This window comes from Maniola hyperantus, chromosome 1 (assembly GCF_902806685.2).
Source record: "Maniola hyperantus chromosome 1, iAphHyp1.2, whole genome shotgun sequence".
Taxonomy (NCBI): domain Eukaryota; kingdom Metazoa; phylum Arthropoda; class Insecta; order Lepidoptera; family Nymphalidae; genus Maniola; species Maniola hyperantus.
The window spans coordinates 6,676,956-6,694,744 of record NC_048536.1 but is presented as its reverse complement, the minus strand read 5'-3'; the positions used below and the strand labels follow the sequence as shown (position 1 = coordinate 6,694,744).

Genomic DNA, 17,789 nt, shown 5'->3' with positions numbered 1-17,789 from the left:
ATTTTCAATTGATTTCAGATAATAGATTGAATGAAAACATATTTCTAGAAAAAACTTCACAAGATGGCGGGAATGATATCCCTTTGTTAGTTTGGATGCGATAGACTAATTTTCTACGTCAACTTAGGGGGCTGAGAATTCAGTACGATCAGCCCTTATCGGTGAAGGAAACACTCGTAAGGAAACTGCTGCCTGAGAGTTCTTCACAATGTTCTCAAAGGTTTTGAAGTCTGCCAATCTGTACTTACTTGGCCAGCGTGGTGGACTATGGCCAACTCTTCTCATATTGAGAGGAGACCCGTCCTCTGTACTGACCCTGCTATGGATTGATCATCATCATGATAGGAGTCCAATCATCGCCATAGTAAAAAGTAAAAATAAAATAAATTATAGCTATCGCTTTATAATAATTTTGGTTTTATTTACCGTTATAAAATCTCTAGGCACTTATATTGATATCATTTAAGACTGGCAATAACGATAAAATGAAGTCTTATATAAATACAATTGCCTAAAAGTTATGCAAATGTAGTATAATATTTTGAATATTTAAGTATTTCACAAACCTTCAACATAACACAACAATATTAATATGTTTCATACAGTAATGACTGATTTTATAGCTAGCAACATTAAATTGAATGGCTACCTTCCTTTTTTTATCACATACCTACAAATATATCGTAAACATACAGACTTCCTATATTAAGACTATTCTGATTTACACGTTCATAGAAAATACGTTTCTTTGGAATTATATTATAATATTACTTACTAATTTAATTTATACAACTTTGGCTATCCCAATGTTTTGCGTCTTTTATTCCAGAACAAGTAACAGCCAGTGCTTTGTTTACAATTTGAAAACAATAGATTTTTCGCTATAAGTAGAAAGAAAAATAGAAGTAGCTACAGTGTTCGATTGGATATTAATACTTCAAGTACCATAGCAATACAAATCTGATTTTAATTAGCTTCTCTACTAAAGCTAATTAAAAGTTATCTAGTAAATTTCCTCTGACCGGCCCTCTAAAGTTAAAATAGACTCATTGTCTTTGTCTTGTCCAATTAGTACCATAAATAGCTGCCTTTTTAGTTCATTCACAGTACCACGTGTTCGTCTAACGTTTTAATCCCCAGACCGTCTGACCTCACCGGGTACAACCACGAGAGAGGTATCTTGCAAAGAAAATAAGAGATTTGAAATGCAAGTTTCTCACATTAATTATAATTTTATTTTAAAAAAATCCACATTAACAATATCATAACATATTAGTAGAAGATAATCAAAAAATCGACACGATGTAAATAAAGTCCGATATAACATTGTCCCGTCCTACTTATTGGAAATCTTATAAAAAAATTTCATGAGAGGAAACCAATCGCCAAGTAGATAACAAGAGTAATTTAAATGCTTTTAAGATAATAGAAAAGGAATATTTTTATAGGTAGAGTACGATCGAGTAGGATCTGTAGCAATCAAAGGAAGCCAGTTCTGAATTCCATAAAAATGCACGTGAAAAGAAATAAAGAGTCGAAAAAGAAAAACCCCAAAGATATAACAAATCTGGAAACGTGCCTAAAAGTACTGACCTACAAAGCAACTCATGTGAGCTTCGCGTAAACGAAACCATCTAATATACCTGGAGGAAAGAGTATGTACATTATTTTACTTAATAAAAATCTGTGTACCGATTTATCAAGTATTGGAAATATGACAAAGGATTCTGTATAAACACAATGAAATTCAAATATATATTACAAAATATTAAGTAAAACAACCATAACACTGCTCAAAAATGATCGAAAAAAGAATGTTATTTGATCATCGCTTATATTAGCAATGTAAAATAGTAAATGTCAGCGTTATTAAAGTTAATGTGTTAATATATTATACCTAATGAGTTTCGGCAACGACGACTTGTCAACACGAACAATTATCACAGACAAAATATTATATAGTAGGTACTTATTCACAATCATTTTCAAAATACATAGTTTTTTCTTGTGACCCTAATTATTATAAATATCACAAATGATATTACCTAGAATTGTTACTACTTATAATAAGTAACAGTCCTCACAATAAATAGAATAAGCATTCGTTAGAATGTCTCCTCTGCATATTTCCATCATAATTTTCCATGTCTACTACTATTAAATAGACTGTTTAATAGTTATGATGCAACTGTTGTATAAAGAAGGGCATTAAACACGAAGTCTGTTTATCGGAGGCGAAGCCGAGTGTGATAATAGTATGACTTGAGTGTTTTTTAATACCTAATTATCAACAGTTGCATAACAGACTCCTTGAAAAAAGAGATAACGCTACACTGCTGCATAAAGCTGTCTCGTTACGTTATGCCAGCAGTATAGCGCTGGTTTTTTTCACGGAGTGTTATAATGAAATTCAGTACAACATTATAACACTCGTTTGGATGCTTTAATTGGTGATTAAGATATTGGGTTTTTAATGTTAGCAATAACTAACTGTATCAGAATCTTTTATAGAGGATTTAAAGCATGGGTGTAGATAAATAAAATAAAACAGATGCAATGTCTAAAAAGTTGTAATAAATTCATTTGCACCCGATTTTGAAAGTTATTAGACTTCGTCAATGTATTCAACCTCTTCTATTTTACGAAGTTAATAATGTTGATACGATATAGGTCCACAAGGTGTTATAGAGAGAGCCAGCGCGTGCCAGACCTTCCTTATTTTATAAAAGCTGAAGTTTATCTGCGTATTGTCCCCAATACTGGGAGGAACGTTTGTTTGGATCATGGTGCTTTTGGGAGATAACAGGTAATAAAGGTGTAAAAATCTTATATCAAAGTATAAAGTTCATTTTTCCATTTTTCTTCGGAGTATCATTAATTCATTAGAAATAACGTCATGCATTGCCAGACACTGATAAAGTATCGTAGGGAGTCAGACCCAGCCATAAACCAGACACCCTTAAACGTTAGTAGTTATTAACTTTAAAGGTGTCTGGCAGTGGGTTTCTACCATACTATGTGTCTGGCAAAAGCCGACGTGATTTCTAATACTATTCTAAAGAAAATATACAAAAAATATATACTTTATACTTTGACGTAAGATTTTTACACCTTTATTACCCGTTATCTCCCAAAGCCATCATGATCCAAACAAACGTTTCTCCTGGTGTTGGGGACAATACACGAGAAGCTTTCAGCTTTTATAAAAAAAGAAGGTCTGGCAGCGCACTGGCTCTTAGGCCATTTCGTTCATTACGTGGCCATTGATCTATTCAGGTTAAATTGAACTTACCATTTGTCATCATTTCTTTCGGGTCTCTGTCGAATCTTGGCTATCCATCGACACCATTGATATTCTCTTCTGGCGTTGTTCCATCAATAGTTCTGAAATATAAGAACGATTGGAAATTAATGTATTTTATTTAATATAACTATTTTATCTTAATTTTATTTGATCTTTTCGATTGTAATTTGTAACTATAGGTATTGAGTTCAAATCTCTCCAGAAACCCGTTATCTTTGAGCTGTTAATTATTTCAGGTAAATCAGTGTGTGCTGTATAAGTGTACAGTTACCCTACTAATTAATTAATGTACCTATTTATTTTATTTTACTAATAAGTATAATGAATTAAAGACTGCATCGTGACTTCTCATAGTTTGCGATTGTTAGCAAACGAAAGTGCATCAAATAGAAATAATCAAAATCAAAAATATTATATCAAAAGGGAAAAGGTGACTGACTGACTGACTGATCTATCACGCACAGCTCAAAATACTGGACGGATCGGGGCTGAAAATTTGGCATGCAGATAGCTATTATGACGTAGGCATCCGCTAAGAAAGGAGTTTTTGAAAATTCCACCCCAGGGGGTGAATAGGGATTTGAAATTTGTGTAGTCAACGCGGACGAAGTCGCGAGCATAATCTAGTTATTAATAAAACCAAACAAAACAAATTAAAATACACCATTGTTTTTGTAACCTATGGCAATTGTACAAAATATTATGTCGTGTCGTATTTTTGTCCATTTAGTAAAGTTATGTGAGTAAGTGTGTATCAATTCCCCTTTTTTGCCAAATTTCTCATAAGACTTTGATAAATGATTAGCTTCGTTTGTAAACTTTTTATTTTAAACTTTATACTGTTGAAAGAATAAAAGATATAATATTATCTTCAAATTCGTGTCAAGAGCCCTTTAAATACTTAATTATAAAGCATTGTTCGAAACCGAGTCGTAGTTATCGCGGGGCCGCACCTGACTTGGAAATAACTGATAAAAACAACTGATAAAACGATATAACATTCAAAGAATTCAATCTGCGATTTATATTATATTGTTAAAATTAGGTGTTTTAATGGGTAAAGGTTAAGATATCTATATTAGACGCTAATCAATGATTCAATACCTTCTCAGAGATTAAAGTAGGTAATTAAAACTACCAATTACCTGCATGTTTGAATCAGTCCGAAATTTGAATATAATGTATCGTAAAGATTAAAAAATTAAATATCACTTGCTTTAACGGTGAAGAAAAACATCGTGAGGAAACCTGCATACCTAAGAGTTCTCCATAATGTTATTAAATGTGTGTGAAGTCTGCCAATCCGCACAATGGCCAGCGTGGTGGGTGGTGGTGGACTACCAACCCCTTCTCATTCTGAGTATAGACCCGTGCTCAGCAGTGAGCCGGCAATGGGGATGGGATGTATAGTAAAGTGTAGGTACTTAATAGGATGAGAATTTATGTTTTTTTTTAAATACCGAAGAAAATCTTTAATTTCCCAGAGTAAATAGAATCGCTCCTTGCATATTGCTCTACCTAACCTACCTGCAAAATGTCCATCAAATCTATTCAACCATTTCGACAAACAGATAGACTAAATGTTTAAAAGTGGGTGTTTGGGTTTCCTATAACATGGAAATAACAATCCGCCACTAGGTGGACAGATGAAATCAAACGAGTCGCAGAGAGTCACTGGATTCAGATGGCGCAACACCGTAACCATGTTTCAAGCAAGTACATCTTAGTTGAAGGGAGTAGATAAGCGTCACAAAAACTACGTATAGAGAGACTCCTACAAGACCTATATCCAGCAGTCTACCTAGAGATGTGACGACAAAATACATCTCAACCTTTTCTATTTTTAGTTCTGTGAACCTCGAAACATCTACGTGTATTTTTAACCGACTTGAAAAAAAGGAGGAGGTTCTCAATTCGTCGGAATCTTTTTTTAAGAGAAACATTTAACAATTTAATATTATTCCGATGGAAACCTATTGTTTATTAACCGAATTACAATAGAGTTAGCCGACAAACGACCGCTGCAACTCGGACCGGGCGAGTTAATGTATATTGGTGCAAGATAATTCAGTCACTAATTCTGACCAAAGTCAACGAAACTTCGGCTTGAGGTTGAACTACTAATGTATATTTTATGACGACTCCTGTTACTTCATAAAACCAATTTTAAGCTACTGATAGTCATAAAAGGAACTGAAAGGATATTAAAAAATTGTAAGTAAGTAATTATTTATAAAAATTCAGAAAAATTCGGCTGCAAAGCGCGCTTTAAAAAAATGCTGATGGTGCTAGGAGAGGTTTGCACTGGCCACTGACTTGACATCTACTAAAGTATTTACAAGACCCGACCGATATTCTACTAACGTAACACATTTTCAGTACTAAAAAAAATCACGCCAAACTGAGAACCTCCTTTTTGGTATCAACAAATATTAGAAACTGAAACTTGTGTAGGTATAATTTCAGTTACATCCTGTATTTGAACAACAAATACTAAAATTAGCTAAATATTTATAAAGAAACGAATTTATTCCATTTTTAATGGCTATCAATATTTTTAACATAACTTTACAATAACGTTAATAGATGGCATGTTAAAATTATAAAACTATCGGGAATTGTGGGAAACCGCGAAGTCTTAGTTTAAAACTTATAAGATTGTTTACACCTAAGTTATATAAAATCTATATAGAGTATAGATGTTTGCGTTACAAATTCATTGATGCCTACACGTAAATGCAATATTTATATTTTAAGCAACACCACAATGAGTCGCTCTGTAATGAATTGGTAATATCAACCGCAGTGACTCATGCAAACAATTACATACATATTACTTTGCATTGCATTAGACAAAAGACCATTGTACTCGAGGAAATGGCAATTGTCGCTCGAGTTTTGCATGTAAAGATAGGAAAGCTTTTATCGGTTCATGCTTAACCTTAGAATCTATTTTTTACGATACGCAAGAATCTCATATCATAGTATTTAATAGCATAGGGAGTACATCTTAAAGCTTTAACAGTCAACCTCTCCTGTGGTTGGTAGTGATCACGTGATTAATGCTGGCCGAGGTCTTGACAACCGATAAATTGCGTAAATATAAACTTTCAAATTAGATAAATAAACATCACAGACTGGTGTCGAACAGCAGAGACTAGCGCAACTAGTCTAAACCTGCGAAAACTAATCCAGCGTGGTCATTATGGGTAAAACTTTCCAATACTTAGTTGGAATAGGCTTATATCCGGCAATGGGTACTACAGCACAGTGGTGCACCTGAAACTTAGACTAAAGTTACTAAAGAAAACAAATCAATGAATCTAGTTATCGACTTGGTCTAGCATTTATAGATAAATTCAATAAATCCATAGTAAAGCGCGACTGATTTTCATAGATAAATAAATTAATGAAACTTGTCGGCTTTTTATCTTACAGCTGTGTTCATTTACGCAACGACCTAGTTGGCTTTATTTGCAATCGCAGTGGATAAAAAACGAAAGCGAGAGTGATTGATCGCTGTAAAAAGTCGACTTCCTGGCGTTCCCACAGCCGCACTGCACATGCAAGTCAACGGGGTCCAATAAAAACGGCAGTCATCGACCGCTACGTGCGTCACTCCGGCAGCCTTGCAATCCATCGAGATAAACCTAACTAGATCAATGGAACAGCAAACATCATGCACCCTCTACGCCGCATTTCTCATTGTTATGTATAGTAATTCGTGATAAGAGTTTTCTTAGCAATGATGTGGTGTGGACGCCCATCCTTCCACTTACGACTCAACAAAGAGTAAGTTTACTAAATACTCTTTTTTTTAATGATTGTGTCAGATTTTAGTGATGACACGGTCCGGCAACTTTAATTCATTCAAGGACAAAAACTACGATTAGAGCCTCTTGACCCCAGTCAGGTTAAGGCGTTTTTGAGACACATTACACGCTCTAGTAACATAACATCTCATTGTTACACTCCGTCCGTCACGTATAAATGCCGGGAGCAGATGACGATCAATTAAAAAGTTAGTTCGTATTAACTATGCGGGAACTAATCCGGACAGGGTCGACTGCCAGATGTAGTTAACAAGTTCTACCTCCTAACTCACTCGAACAAATAACAAATTCATTCATGAACGTCTTCATAATAAGTTTTTTTAACACACAATATTTACCTATTACTTGTAACTCGATTTCGACCTCGCCTAAGTAACTAGCAACTATTAAGTAATGATGCAGTCTAAGATGGAAGCAAGCTAGCATGGAAAGGTTATGGCAGGTTTTATTGGTTTTTACGCGGCATCGTACCTACTGGAACGCTAAATCGCTTGGCGGTAAATAGTTTTGTTGGTGGTAGCCACGGTCAAAGCCTCACCAGACTAGACTAGAGCCAAAACAGAAATTATTAACTTCCAGATTGCCCCTTCCTGCCGGTATAAGGCAAACGAACCTGAGACTTACTGCGCCAGAGAGGTCATCAAAAACGTGCAAGGAAAAAATATTATCACTCATTCGTCATCGGTATTTTATTAAATAGGTAGGTATATTATGTTTGGCGATATAGGTACCTGCGGTAATCGATGGCCCGTGAAATGAAACCTAATTAGTTATAATTACTGAACAAATTAATCATGCGTTGTGGTTTGAATCCAAACAGAACGCAACAAACGTACAAACGTACACTGTGATTTCAGAAGAGTGACATAATTACACGCGACATATGCCACTCGCCATACAGCTCCCTATTCATCTCACTGTTTACTACTAGTATGAATAACGAGCTTCAACTTCAATGTTTTACTGTGATCATCCACATCCATACTAATATTATAAATACGAAAGTGTGTTTGTCCATCTATCTGTCTGTCTCTCTCTAACCTTTTTACGGCCTATCCGTTTCACCAATTTTGACAAAAGTCACAGTTTGCATCCCAAAGACGGAGACATTTTATGCCGGAAAATAATAATTTTCCACAGGATTTTAAAAAACTAAATCCATGCTAACAAAGTTACGGGCATCACCTAGTAGATAACAATTTGATGTATAGCTAACTGATGAAGTTTCTGAAAATACTAATTGGTTAATGGAGTTTAAGTAATAAAGAAAACCTACGTGCACAATAAGTACGTTCAAATCCATTTAGTAGTTTCAGCGTGAAGCGTGTACAGACAGACAGATCGACCAAAATTTAAAAAAACAATTTTGGGTTCCAACTAAAATTTTCTAAATACATATATTTAACGTACAGTCGTCTCGTCCAGTTACAGTATTTATTATAACAAGTACCTAAATAAAAATTACAGAGCTCTAATTTTAGTTTCAAATAACTTTAACACTCGACTTCTCAATGGCCCTAATTCAAATAAGACAAAGGTCTTTTAATTAACACCCTAAACAGATAACTATATGAAGACAACTAGTCGAGACTTCCAGAGTGTGACAGAGGTGACTGGCCGTATTGTTTTGCATGACTAGTTGAATAGATAACATGATATTTCTCTAATCTACGAACGTTTTAGTAACGCAAATGAACGAACGCGTTTTTCTTAAACCCGTTGGATGCATTCAAGCATGTCTCCAACGTCAAGATTTTTCTATATCCAGCGAACTTTTTATTGTTCATGTTACTAGGCAACATTGTTTTAAGAGTTTGCTTTTGTTTTTTGCTGTGTTTTGATGTTAGTGATATTTATTTGAATCTGATGGCCGACCTAAAGTGGAGCGCGGTTGCCTAATTGGCGAGAAAATCGGAATTTAAAAGTAAGTATCTTCCCTAATATTATTTTCACACCACACGCTCGACAATGCCTTATTACTGACCTGTTATTTTAAAGGTAAAACATTCCTATGACTTAGCCAGGTTGTACTTATGTGTTGTACTAAAATCCATTACGCCTCTAGACACTATTAATGCTCAAAGAGAAACGCTTTGCTCCCAGAAACTTCAAAAGACAGATAGGTAGGTAGGGTACCTATTTAAGCATACGAAGATTTTGACTTTATTGTCTCGTGAGGTGTTTCACACCTCACGAGACAATAAGTAGAGTATTGAACTTGGGAATAATACTGTCTTAGTCTTGGGCGCTCCTAAACCCCGCACTTCACTCAGGATTCTAGATGCAACACCCTCGCTACGCTCGGGCGTTACTCTACAGTCCCTCGTTATGCTTGGGATTTATCCCGGTGCCTGTGACGTAAGACATTACATTACCCCCATGTCGAATAATTTACTACATATTACCTTTGTGTTGCGAATCAGAAAAGAGGAGAAAATCACATTATGAAGACCTCAATTTTATAACTAGCTATACATTAGGACATAGCTGTTTATCCATACCTACCTCTGCGTTTCTCTACAGTTTCTATTGACAATTGAAGTAATGGTATAGTTATCTCAATCCATCGCCGGTCTACTACTGAGTACGTATCTCTTCTCAGAATGAGCACGGTTTGGGCTTTGGACTATGTCCACCACGCTGGTCAAATGCGGATTGGCAGACTTCACACATCTTTCCAGGCATGCAGGTTTAATCTTGATGTTTTACAAGTAACCCCAAGAAGTTAGAAGTAGCTACGTGCCCGGAATCGAACCTTGGATCCCACAAATAGGAGACCGAAGTCTTAACCAGGCTATCACCGCTTCAATAAAATAAATAGTAGAATTTGGATAAATAATTCAGATCTCACCTTTCTTTCGCATAGCTTGCTCCCACAACAAGGAGGTTATTTCTTCGACCCACGCGTTCCTGATTGCTGGCTCCCTGGTCTCCAATTTGTACGACTTGAGGTTTCGTTTTTGTACCAAATGCTGAATTTGTATTGGTCGTGCTCCTTCGCAGTTATGCCGAGATCGTCAACCGGAATATGGTCTTTGTAAATAAAAAACTCGACTGTCAGTTGCTGAAAAATAATAAATAAGTACGTTTTAATGATTTAATCAATAATAATAGTGTTATCACTGTTTTGGGAAACATAATGAAATATTGATCTAATAGGTAAATAATTCATATATTATCTGTATGCATGTATTTATTTATGTAAATATTATCATCTTCCTTACTCGAACACAATTAACGTCTTCCTCAGTACAATTATCTATTGAGTAGTCTACGACAGTACAATCTTATAACTATTATTATTGGTAGGTAGGTATGGTACCTATGATGCTATAAATATTCCTTAAGCAGCGGAAATGAGTATTGCTTGTTGATTACCGATATAACTTCAACCAAATCGTCTAATAAATAAGTACTAAAATTACTAATTTTTTTGAGATAATTTTGAAATTTTTTTATTTTATGTTCAGTGCCATTGTCACTCCTAAATTTTTTAATCTTTTTTCCTTCTAATTGATTTTCTACCATGTTCTTAAAGTCAATAAACTTTTCAAATAAACTTAACCCGTAGAAAAGATTGTTAAGCTGAATTGGTATATTAATAAACCAATTCAGTTTAATAATCTAATTAATTAAATTGTTTGATATTGTGTATAGTCCGTTAGATAATACAATATTAGGTATAGTCCCTTTTTCTCTAGTTTGCTTAAAAGATAAACAAATCGCAGAAATCTTCTCATAGAATCGCGTAAGTGACGTGACTTGCCCGACGCTTTAGACTTTCTGGAGTTAGGTTTTTCATTCGTTTTATGATTTCATAGTCACAAGGTCATCAATCAACAAGGTACTATAGGCCGTACAAGAAGCCTCTCGCATTTCAGCGAGAAGCTACTTAAGGACCCCGGATGGATTCGAAACTAGTCGGGGTAACGTCGACTAAACACGTGAGTATAGCCGGGTGAGAGATATTATATATAATGGAAATCACTCACAATAGTTTAAACGCTTAAAAGAGAAGCTACTTGTTAACATTTTAAATAAACAAAGGAAAACTAAAGTACAATTGTAATATTGGGCTTATGTCTAGCCGTATCTGCTTGTGTGTGCCAGCAATCTATAAAATAAACGATGATTTACTTTGATCTGCGATAATATAAACATAGTAGCATACACACGAGATGTATTTCAACGTGTCGTCAAACATCTGAAATCGGTAGCGCGTGGCCAATTAACCGTTCCGCGGTATTAGCAAGGACAAATATTATTGTATTACGATTCATGGACAAGGCAACACCATTTGAAAGCATCGTCCATCACGTATTTGTAAACATGTAGTGGTGCAATATAGGATGTGGCGAATAGAAACTTATGTCATAATGTATGCATTCCAACACGTCGTAATTTACGTTAATTTTTGTATAACAATGCTTTCAAACGTTTTTATATGATTCGATATGATATGATCAAAAATAAGAGTGTTGTCTCCGCTTTTATGGGCATATTAAGCTGCACGTGGTAGAAAGGCTGACACGGTTACAATTACGCGAAACAGGTCTAATTTGGGTTAGAATAATAAACAAACTCTAATTAAACACTAGGTCAAAGGAGAAGCCACTTAAAATGTCTAGTTTAATTGGCAGAACGTCCAGATCTCGATACTCGGAAACAATAGGTTTAGTTTATTATGAGTTCATAGGTTTTTGACATCAGAACTTCTGTTATCGACTCGCACTGCACTCGTTTAGCTATCTGTTATAATTGATACTCGGAAGTTTATCTAAGCTATTTTTATCTAAACGGTCAGTAATAAAACTGAATATATTGCCAAATAAATACAAAGTGTGTCTCCGTATTTTAGTGTTTAAGTAAGTATATACATATATAAGTTAGAAAAGCTAGGCGTACGCAATTTCTCTGTCTACGAAATCAGCTTCCGACGCCAGTGAGGCGCGTCCGTGTAATAAACTATTTTTGTAATATCTGCTCAGTGTCTTATTATGTTAAATGGAAGTGCTTTCATAAAATGAAAAATACTTTTGCTCTCAAAATTTCTAATCGATTTTCCTTGACATTCGAATTCTTTAAAATTTGGTACCTCTTGGTATTGGAAATTCCTTGGAAATAGTCCTAAATCAAACTGTTATATACCTACTGTTACTTTCAACTGTGACATAATACCTAAACAAAATGTTTTAAATATGACTTAGTTTAAAAAAACTTATTAGTTATTTTATTTATGTGACGTAACAAGCATAAAAAATGTACATGATCTGCTTTTAAGTTTTGTGATAAAGTAATCGCATGACAATATTTTTTGTACCTAACAGGAAAATTAACATTTGTCATCACCAACCCGTCGCCGCTGGCCCACTACCTGCTAGATACAAGTCTTAGAATGAGAAGAGTTTAGGTCACAGTCCGCCATGCTGGCCAAGTGTGGATTAGCAGACTTCACGTACTTAGAAGAACCTTATGGAGAACTCTCAGTTATGCAGTCTTCCTCACGAAGTATTCCTTCACTGTTAAGGCAAGTGATATTTAATTCCTTAAAAAACTTCGAAAACCCGATCTCCCGAATAGAAGGCGGACGTCTTAACCACTGGGCCATCACGGCACAGGAAAATTATCGTCATTAAAGTTATTTAAAAGATATACCTACAAACAAGTTTTTGAAATGTCAATTTTATTATTGCGCTTGTTACACAAGTAGGTACATGCTTTAACCTGATTTTAGTGATGAGGTCGTGTCTGCTATCTAGCATGATTTACACAATGTCATACAACTTATTCTTTAAGCGCGCCCAGTGTAAAATAAATCAGGCCTTATATCTATACCTACTCGTACTAATATATATATCTCCACTATTATCTATATCTATACTATTATATAAAGAGGTAATGTTGGAACTACTGAACCGATTTTAAAAATTCTTTCATCAGTAGAAAGCTACATTATTCCTGAGTGACATAGGCTATACGGGATCTTTAAAAACCTAAAACTACGCGGGCGAAGCCGCGGGGATCAGCTAGTTTATTATAACCTCTTATCTCGGGCCGGCCGAAAGACCTATGCAGCTACCATAGTAATAATGTGGACAATAAAATAAACTAATTTTTATTACAATTTGATAAGCAATGAATCATGATAAAATGATTCATTGGTGTAACAGTTTTAACAGTAAAAAAAATAACAATTGCAAATATTTTATTTTATTATCAATTTTATAATGTAAAGTATGTGTTGAGTCCACTTGGTTATTGCGCATCACTGGTCTGTGCATATTTGATTGGATTTGAAATTATCAGCTGCTCGATTGCGGTAGAATGACAGCTACCATGTCACGATCGCAATCACATCTGATTGGTTGACGGCCGCTCACTATTGGCTACAATGCATTGTTGCAACGAGAATCGCACAAATTCAGCCAATCACAACAATTGAGATTGTAATAATGATTGATGCAGGTTTTACGAAATCGACCTAAGATAGTATAACATATAAGAGAGTCTGTTATTTTGTATCGTTGAGACGTTTCATTCAGTATTCCATGAAAAGTTGGAATTATCATTTCATTCGCTGCACATGAAAATTACGCTATGTGGAAAATTACAAGTGCTTAGGATACTCTATTAAACTTATTTTTTTTGAAAAAAATTGCTATTCTACCTACCCAACCTACTAATATACCTAGATCAAAATCACATAGCTAAAAATCTTATCTCTTAAACTAACACAAACGCTAAAGTACAGGTTTCATGGTTTCTACATGCGCATTGCACATGTGCCTTTTAAGACCGAACAAAATGACATGAAATACGTAAATTCTAAAAAATATTTTAGCAGATTTTGCATACCCAGCTACGTCATATTATAGGTGGATATCTATGTAAGTTCTCGTGGTATCTGACAGCGTTGACACCATATAAATAATGGAGGAAGAACTGAATGGAGATACGGGCTATAAATTATAATAAGAGCGTACTGACCTTTCGATAAACTGCAGTGATGAGCACCAACTTGTCAAAGAGAAAGACCCGCATGAGTTGCCGGCGCCGGCGCGCGCTGTCCATAGCATAGAACTCATTTTGACGCAATAGTCGGCCCTGATTCAGTAGATTGAGGTATGGCTGTAAAGAGAAATGAACTCTATTACGCAACCTCAAGATCTAAATTCAGCAGAGAAAAACATATGTAAGCAAGTTAATAGCATTTGAATAAATTAAAATATTTAATACGCATACGCATAGTACAAAGATTTCTATTCGTTTGCATTTTTTATTTAGTGGTTGGCAAAGAAGGATTTTGTTAGATTTTTTCTACTTACCTATTACTGTAAAAGTCTGAACCACGGTAAATCCTAAGATGTTACATAATCATAATCGTTAATTTAGAATTTTTACCAGCATTCATTCGGTTAATCCTAATTTTTACCTCAGAGTAAAAATCCGAATTATAACTAAACCAGCACGAAATCTGAGCACCCTTACTACAGCAGTTCTGTCTGTTCTACCCTTAGATTATATTTTTGTAAAGTGCGAAGCCAGAAGTTCGTGAAGGAGGTCCTGAATGAAAGTCAGCAACTTCCGTAGCGAAACGGAGGTCGAGTAGATGAATCCGAATGAACGGGCGACGTGCGACGGAACGAGTCTTCTAGCGAAGACTGTAAATTGTAGGTAAATCCTTGGATTTACCGTAGTTCGTGCTATCACGCTGCCATACACGATCGATCAAGTTTACCATCAAGTTTGCAGCGGACTTGAAGCAGCCATTAAACTTGACGGTGTATGGCTATCAGATGATTGGACGCATTTTCAAGTCCGCCGTTAACTTGACGGTAAACTTGATAGTGTATGGCCAGCGTTACAGTAACATAATCATGTATTTCAATCTAAACTTCATTTTTTGTAAGCAATTATTAGGTGCGCAAGTATGCGCTCTGTTGCTTATAACTTTTTGTTTGAGTGCAAAGTCAATAACCACCACTATTTTGATATTATACTGTTTATAACATGGATGTAAAACAAAATTTCCAGTTAAAAATAAAAAATACCATTTGTTGCTTTCCTTTATGTATCTTCAGATTAAATGGCAGATAATAAACCTTACATGTGTAACCTCCATTAAACCATTTTAACTGGGCGTGAATGAAAATAAGTATGTAATAACTGACAATTCACACTATAAGCTGTACTTACTGGGCAATCTGTAATATTTTCTAAAGCCATTATTCCATCAACTGCTGTTAAAACGCATTCAATCATAGTTTTTGCCAGTTTCAAACTCTCCAAAGGTGTCTCGTCAGCATCAGATGACTCTCCATTACTTCCACCCGTCTCATCGCTATCTACACTTAATTTAGATATTCTTGAATCTGATTCACACCTTTCATTTTCATAATTTGTGTAAGTTTTCACTAGATCGTCCAAAAACAGTTTGTACCTCGGTATCCTTTGCACTGGTTCTAATAAATAGCTTGAGAGATCTAGTCTATCGCCTAATTCTAATTGTCGTTCCTGAAAACAAATAAGTTTAGGTCATGAATATGAACATATATAGACACAATACGCTGGAAGAGGCGTGCCATACATAATTACAAAAAAAATTGTGCTGATTCGAAGCGCCTTACCCTATCGAGCGTAACATGGTCTTCGTATTGATAATACAATATTTTGACAGATTTCTTAGTGCTAACCCGAGTTCCGAGTGCGCTCACATATGCATCACAGCTGCAATCAGCACCAAAATGGCAATTAAATCAAGTTGCGTCAAAAAACAGGTCAGCAATCGCAGGTCCAGCGCACATGTATTGGTAGAAGTCAATGGTTTGGCATATAACGCCAGCTTTATCAGAATCTAGGCTTCCTAACATAAATCTACTGGAATTTGTGTTAGCAACCAACATACATGTCCCGAAATAATGTCGTAACATTATCGTAGATAAAAGGGAAGATAGGAGTATTTTCTTCATTACGAAAACGAGTCTGTTCACTGTTGACACTAAAGTTAATCATGCCTCTATATTTTCAGTCAAGGCACATATATTTTTGGTTACAGACATCTAAAAGTAGATTAGATTAGTATCGATTGGCACTAAGTTTGAATAGCCTTTCACTGGCTTTGGTGAAAATTTAGGTCAAATGATATGTGATCGCGATCGAGGAGCAGGATTACTGGAGCAGAATTTTCTCCGAATAAGTAGACTGAGAAGTTTGTTAGGATGGAAATAGAACGAGACAATATCAAAACTTTCTCTCTAAAACTTGTTAATAAGAAAATTTCTTGTGTAAGATATATTTTATATCACATTTTGTCGGCCTCATGCATTTTTAAAATCATTCGAGAGATATATTTTTTTCGTAACTAATAAGTCCACTAAGAATTTTAATTTGATCCGTTCATAATTATAATTTATATGTACCTGTACCAACTACCTTTTTCCCGTGACTTCGTTCTCATAATTTATGGCTTATAACACTCGATATCAGTTAAAGAATTTTCAGAATTTGGATTTAACTTCCGTAGATTACGTACCTACTTCCTATATGCAAACTTACAAACTATACCTCTTTATAATATTGGTGCAGATTAGATATCTAAATATAAATATAAAAACATGCCAAAGGCCAAGCCAGTAAAGTTTTATGAAGATACCGGATTTATTAAATGTATTTTGTTCAAAGTTTAAACTGTATAATCAAAACATCTGTAATCGCACTCAGTGTTTGAGCAAATATAACGGTATGATGAGAGTACATAACATCGCTTTATCATACACCGTAACATCAGGAATGAGGAAATAATTGCGATCACGCTTCGCCGTGATATAAGCGTATTTGTGGGATATTGGTAATGCCGACGGAGACTATGTTTTCTCCTGCGTGTTAACATTATACATCGGCAAAATTAACGAAACAAAAAACTACTGCCAGTTTCTAAAATTTAGCTCTATTAATACCAACGACTTTGTCTAAGATTATTATCTATAATAGGTAGATACTTGACAGGTATACAGCACACATTGCAAAATTACGTTAGTGATATGAAAATGTATCAAACTATTAAAAAAATTATAATCCAAACTAAATTCACAAGCAGTCTTATTGACTCACATTTGCATATTATAATTACATCGTATGCGCTGAAAATATAAATCGATCAAATTGCACGTAAGTAGGTATATATTATACAGTTTTTTGACGCTAAATAGTAACTTGCAAAACTGTAACGTAACTAAAATCCGTGATTAACAATCCGTCACATTATTTATCTTTTAACGGGTTTAATAATATCCCCCTGGACATGAATAATATAATAATAATAATTCATACTGACAACAACGTTTATGACTGATAAAAACGTAAAAAATACTTTTTGCACGGTTTTCCTATCAAAGTAAGTGCCGGATATACGATTGTAATAGCCATGAATGAAGCAGCTATAAATAATACTGAACAATTATTGTAAGGCTTGTACCACACAAACTGCGACGAAGCGATGAGCGACGGTGCTGTAGGAAATCGAGTTGCGCGCGTACACGTGTATCAGTTTTTTATGCAAGAAACAGTACGAAAGAAAACACAGCAGAGCGCGATGGTGCCAGCGCATGATTACTCCGAATGCTCTGGCCTCTGAGTGCGCTCAGAATGTAACG

General features: G+C 35.1%; 1 protein-coding gene across 1 annotated transcript in view; it reads right to left on the bottom strand.

The window, feature by feature from the left end:
• Nucleotides 1–3,313: 3,313 nt before the first annotated feature.
• LOC117996230 (puratrophin-1-like) overlaps nucleotides 3,314–17,789 on the bottom strand; it is a 17,905-nt gene continuing 3,429 nt past the window's right edge. The window contains exons 2-6 of the mRNA XM_069498861.1: nucleotides 15,831–15,864; nucleotides 15,334–15,651; nucleotides 14,125–14,265; nucleotides 9,989–10,201; nucleotides 3,314–3,384 (exon numbers count right to left, since the gene is read on the bottom strand). Of these exons, the coding sequence (XP_069354962.1) occupies nucleotides 10,025–10,201; nucleotides 14,125–14,265; nucleotides 15,334–15,651; nucleotides 15,831–15,864 (670 nt within the window). The 3' untranslated portion in view covers nucleotides 3,314–3,384; nucleotides 9,989–10,024. The remainder of the gene's footprint in view (nucleotides 3,385–9,988; nucleotides 10,202–14,124; nucleotides 14,266–15,333; nucleotides 15,652–15,830; nucleotides 15,865–17,789) is intronic.